We start from the raw sequence: 4,675 nt of genomic DNA, 5'->3' as shown, positions 1-4,675 counted from the left end.
CTTTGCTGTATCTTGGTGTCTAGCACTTCCTCACCTATGAAAGCTGTTTTCTTCTGGGAACTTGCTGTCATTCTCATGCCCCCCCCCCCCCACAAGGTTGCTGAAAGTGATGATTAGTGCCTTCCCATCCTTATAAGACCTGAGTGTCAAACTTGCCTCCCCTCCCCTCCCCACCCAAAATCTGGGCCATGGGGCTCTTCATGGGTGGGATCTGTGTACAGTAGCGGCAGGACAAGCAGCATTAGGAAACAAAAGGGGACTGGGGCGGGGGGGTAAACAGCTGTTACTCACCCCTGCCACTGTCACTCATTGCCAATGGGGCTTCATGCCCTGGATTTCAGTGGTGAATTTGGCCCCTCCAGGAGCTGTGGGGGCCAGATGACAGCTCTGAGGCCCCTGCTTTAAGCCTCTGAAGAAATTTACTTTATTTTAAGACAATATTTTCCACCAGGATTGCATCTGAGCAAAGGATTAGGGAACTGCATGTTTTATTAGTTGAGCCTTCTGTAACTGTGCAGCAGAGACAAAGTTGTAGTCTCTTCTTATCTTGAATTCATGCTAAAATGAGGTCCATATTCTCCCTGCCTCCTTTGCTCCTCTTTCTTGCCCAGTGAATCCAGTGTCCTTACCCTCTATGTAAAGGGTTTTATGGTTTTATTTAGATAATTCTGAGGGATTTAGGAAGTGGGCGTAAAGAGAATCCACCCTCTACGCAGTTCCTAAGTAGATTAGAGTGAGCTCCAACAGCCCCAGATCCAGGGTTAGGGTGTAACATGCCTTTGTAAAGTTTCCATTACAAAAATTTATGGGGGACATATCTTTTGTAAGCATGTACTTTACGTGGGCAGTTCTCTCTCTGTCTGACATCTCAAAAGGAGCTCTGTTTGCAAATGCAGGTTTTCACATAGACTATTTCAGCCCAGTGTCTAGGCATCATGTTGCTTGTTAGATTCCTATAAGTGGACCTGTGCAGAGGCATCTCAAAGTGGAAAGAAAAGGTTACTTTGAAAACAGTGTCACTACACTTCCATGCTATCAGCCTGCCTTCCTTTCTTGCATTGGTTTTGTGGCTCTCGTCTTTTTTTTAGTAATGTAAATGTGTCTTGTGTCCAGGCCCTAATTGCTTTTTCCATTTGAAAAATCCTGGCAATCTGTGAATGGATATGTGTGTAGTTAACATGGCTAAGGGTTTATTATTTCTGTAATAAATTAAATAGGAGTTTTTGATGTCTAGTACAGGGGTCAGATTTGTTCTTCACATATCTTTTAATTTTTTTCTTGGAAATGATGGAGAAACTAACTAACTTCTTAAAAATTCTGTTTTAGAGTTCTGAATCTGATGGAAAAAAGAGAAGAGCACCTCCAAATAATGAACTTAGCAAAAAGAAATTAAAATCAGTACAAAAGAATAGTGAGGAAGGTGGTAGTTCTATGAAGATTCTGGAAGTTGGTGAGTTCATTGTGAGCAAAACTGATTTTTGTAAGAAAAGTGTGTCTGGAAATTACCCCTAGAGGTCATCTTGTGTAAGCCCCTGTATGAGGCAGGATCATCCCTATCCAAATTATCCCACACAAAGCCATGTCTGACCTCTGAAACTACACAGGCAACCATGCCACACAACCAGAAAGTACAGCGCTCTAATCTGTGACTGGACAAGCAGGGGGACAGTCGTGGCCAGTGTCTTGGTGCTGCAAGATTTGTTAAAGTATGCTTGAGATCTAAGGAAGAGAGCCATGCCCCCACAATTCATACCAGTCTGACCGTACAGTTCCCACCCCCCGGAGCTTAGATATGGCATTTGGTCTGACCCCAAGTGGAAGGGAAAACCTTCTAGCTAGGAACCTTTGGGCCAGGTACAGACATTATAGTTTTACTGGTATAAGTGATCAGAAACTGGTCTATACCCATAACAGAACAGAAGTTTGGCATACTTAAGCTGGTTTAAAAATGGCAGAACCTAGTCTAAGATTTCCTCTTCCTATCAAAGGGCAAATGTGTGTTCTGTCTCCTGCTGATCTAAACTACACCACTTACAGAAAACTGTAATCTAGACAGATTCTGCCTCCAGCTTTTTGAATGTCTGTACCTAGCCTTGGGCTTTAGTCCCAGCAGAAACATTAGCACCCAAGTCAAAATCCCCAGTCTTGGCTGCAGCCAACATTCAGTCCTGAGGAAGGTGAAAAAAAACAAAACAACCCTCCACACAAACCCTGACACATGTAGCAACAGGAGCAGGGAATTTTCCTTCCTGACCCCACATGGCAACCAGCAAAGCCCAGAAAATTCCCACAGTGTAGCCTAGGTATAGCTATATTTAGATCATATCTGACCATTGCGTATCCAGCCTCTTCTTGAATGCCTCCAATGGTGGAGATTCCACAACTTCCTTAGGCAGTCTGTTCCATTGCATCAGTGTTCAAACAGTGAAGTTTTTCTTCGTATCCAATGTAAACTTGATGCAATTTCAGACCATTGGAACACATCCTGCTCTCTGTAGTTAGAAAAGCTGTTCTCCCTCATCTTAATGGTAACCCTTCAGGTATTTGAAAACTGTTATCATGTCCCCTTTAAGTGCCTTCTCCATCAGTTGACCAAGCGTATTTCCTTCAGCTTCTCTTTGTGTGGATTGCCTTCCAAGATACTGTAGATGAGGCCTAAACAGTGTTGACTAAAGAGGCACTACCACCTCTTGTGTCTTGCACCTAGTGTTTTACTGATGGTGTCCAAAACAACATTTGCCTCTTGTCTGACTGCATCATGCTGCAGTCCCACATTGGGCATGTCTATGCATGCCCTTACAGAGCTGTTGTTACTATGCCGGCATTTAGTACTTTTGGGAGTACTAAGTGATGGCACCGTAACCGCCTGTACTGTGCAGTCTGCACGGCGCACAGTTATTTTTAGCTGCTGCCTCTCTGTATTGATGCACTACACCGAAGGAGCATGTCACTACAGCAGTGTAGCTGTGGCATCGTGCTTTTTTGCCCTCTGATGGTACATCATTGTAGCGTCTCATGTAGACATGCCCACTGAGTCTCTTTATCCACCAAGACACCTAGATTCATTTTTGTAGTGCTGCCATCCAGTCTGGTGTCACCAATCTTGTATTTGTGTTTTTGATTATTCTTCCTGAGGTGTAGCGCTCTACATTTGTCAGAATTGAACTTCATTCTCTTGGCTGTAGCCCAACTTTTGCAATCTGTCAAGAGCCTTCTGAATTGTGGCTCCTGTTCTCCAACATGTTCACAGTCCTTTCCAGTTTTGTGTTGTCTGCATATTTGCTTAAAAAGCTCTTTATTCCAGCATCCAAATCTTTAATAAATATGTTGAATATCGTTGGGCCCAAGACAGACCCTCACAGGACTCCACTTGAAGCCTCCTGCTTTTCTGACATGGATTTCTATATAAATACTCCTTGCTTGTGGCTATTGAGCCAATTGCCCATCTACCTTTATAGTAGTTTTGTCTTGCCTACATTTCTGCAGTTTGCTGGAGAATATCATGTGGGGCTTTGTCAAAAGTCTTGCTCTAATCCAGATACACTGTTTCCACAACATTCCCTTCATCCACCCAAGTAGTTACTTGTCAAAGAAGGAGATCAAGTTTGCTAAGCACAATTTATTCATAGAAAATTTGTGCTGAGTGCTCACGATCTGCTTTTCCTTCCCAAGATGCTTGCAAATGGACTTCCTTAGGATATGCTCCAGTAACTTCCTGGGTATTGAGATGAAGTTAACCAGTAGTTCCCTAGGTCCTCCTTTTTGCTTTTTTATATTGGCCCTTTTCCAGTCCTCTGGTACCTCACCTGTTTTCCACAACTTTGTAAATATTATTACCAAGGGCTCCAAGATCACCTCTGCTAGTTCCTTCAGTAACCTGGCCTTGCTGATTTAAATTCAGTCATACATGTCAAAAGCCTCCTGACCATTTCTTTTGTTAGCTCATCCCTCAGGTTGTCCCCTTCCTTATTCAGATAATCCTTATTTGGTATCTGGTTGCAGCCTAAGTTTTTGTGAATACTGAGCAAAATAGTTGTCTGCTTTCTTTGCATTGTGTGTTAAGAATTTGCCGTGGATTTTTAACAGTAGACGCACAGCTTCCTTTGTCTTGCTTTTCTGGCCAACATACTTATAGAACCTCTTCATTATCTTTACCCTCCCTCAGCAGGTGCAGCTCGTTCTTTATCATTGTCTTTCTGATTTTACTCCTCCAAGTTCTTGCTATCTCCTGGTATGTTCCCTTAGAGACCTGCCCATTGTTCCATTGCCTGTATGTTTTCCTTTTGCATTTGAGGCATCCCAGAAGCAACTAGTGCAGCTGCATTGGTCTCTTGTCATTCTTATGCTTCTGTCTTGTCAGAACAGTTTATTTTTGGGCTTCCAATACTGCAGCCTTTAGAAGCTTCCAGCCCTCCTGGGCACCTTTATCCTTCAGTCTGTCTTCCTATGGCACTGCCTGCTATCTCCTTAAGTCAGTTGGAATCTGCCCTTTTGAAGTCCAGTGTCTTAGTTCTGCTGACCTCATACTTTCTCAGAGTCAGGATCATAAATTCTTATATAATATTCTTATAATAATAAAGGGCTTCGTCCATCTGTCTGTCTCTCTGTAATGCTCTTGAAGCACTCTGATTGGTTAATAAAACAAACAGTCAGAGTGCGGAGCACCACTATGATG

General features: G+C 43.0%; 1 protein-coding gene across 2 annotated transcripts in view; it reads left to right on the top strand.

Moving 5' to 3' along the window:
• Positions 1–268: 268 nt before the first annotated feature.
• MSH3 (mutS homolog 3) overlaps positions 269–4,675 on the top strand; it is a 298,610-nt gene continuing 294,203 nt past the window's right edge. For both annotated transcript variants that reach the window (XM_019516941.1, XM_019516940.1), the window contains exon 1: positions 269–1,450. In XM_019516941.1, coding sequence (XP_019372486.1) covers positions 1,432–1,450 — 19 coding nt within the window. In that variant the 5' untranslated portion in view covers positions 269–1,431. The remainder of the gene's footprint in view (positions 1,451–4,675) is intronic.

This window comes from Gavialis gangeticus, unplaced genomic scaffold (assembly GCF_001723915.1).
Source record: "Gavialis gangeticus isolate Ggan-Ray unplaced genomic scaffold, GavGan_comp1, whole genome shotgun sequence".
NCBI classification, from domain to species: Eukaryota; Metazoa; Chordata; order Crocodylia; family Gavialidae; genus Gavialis; species Gavialis gangeticus.
Note: the sequence above shows the minus strand (reverse complement) of the source record. Positions and strands in the feature narration are given on the sequence as shown.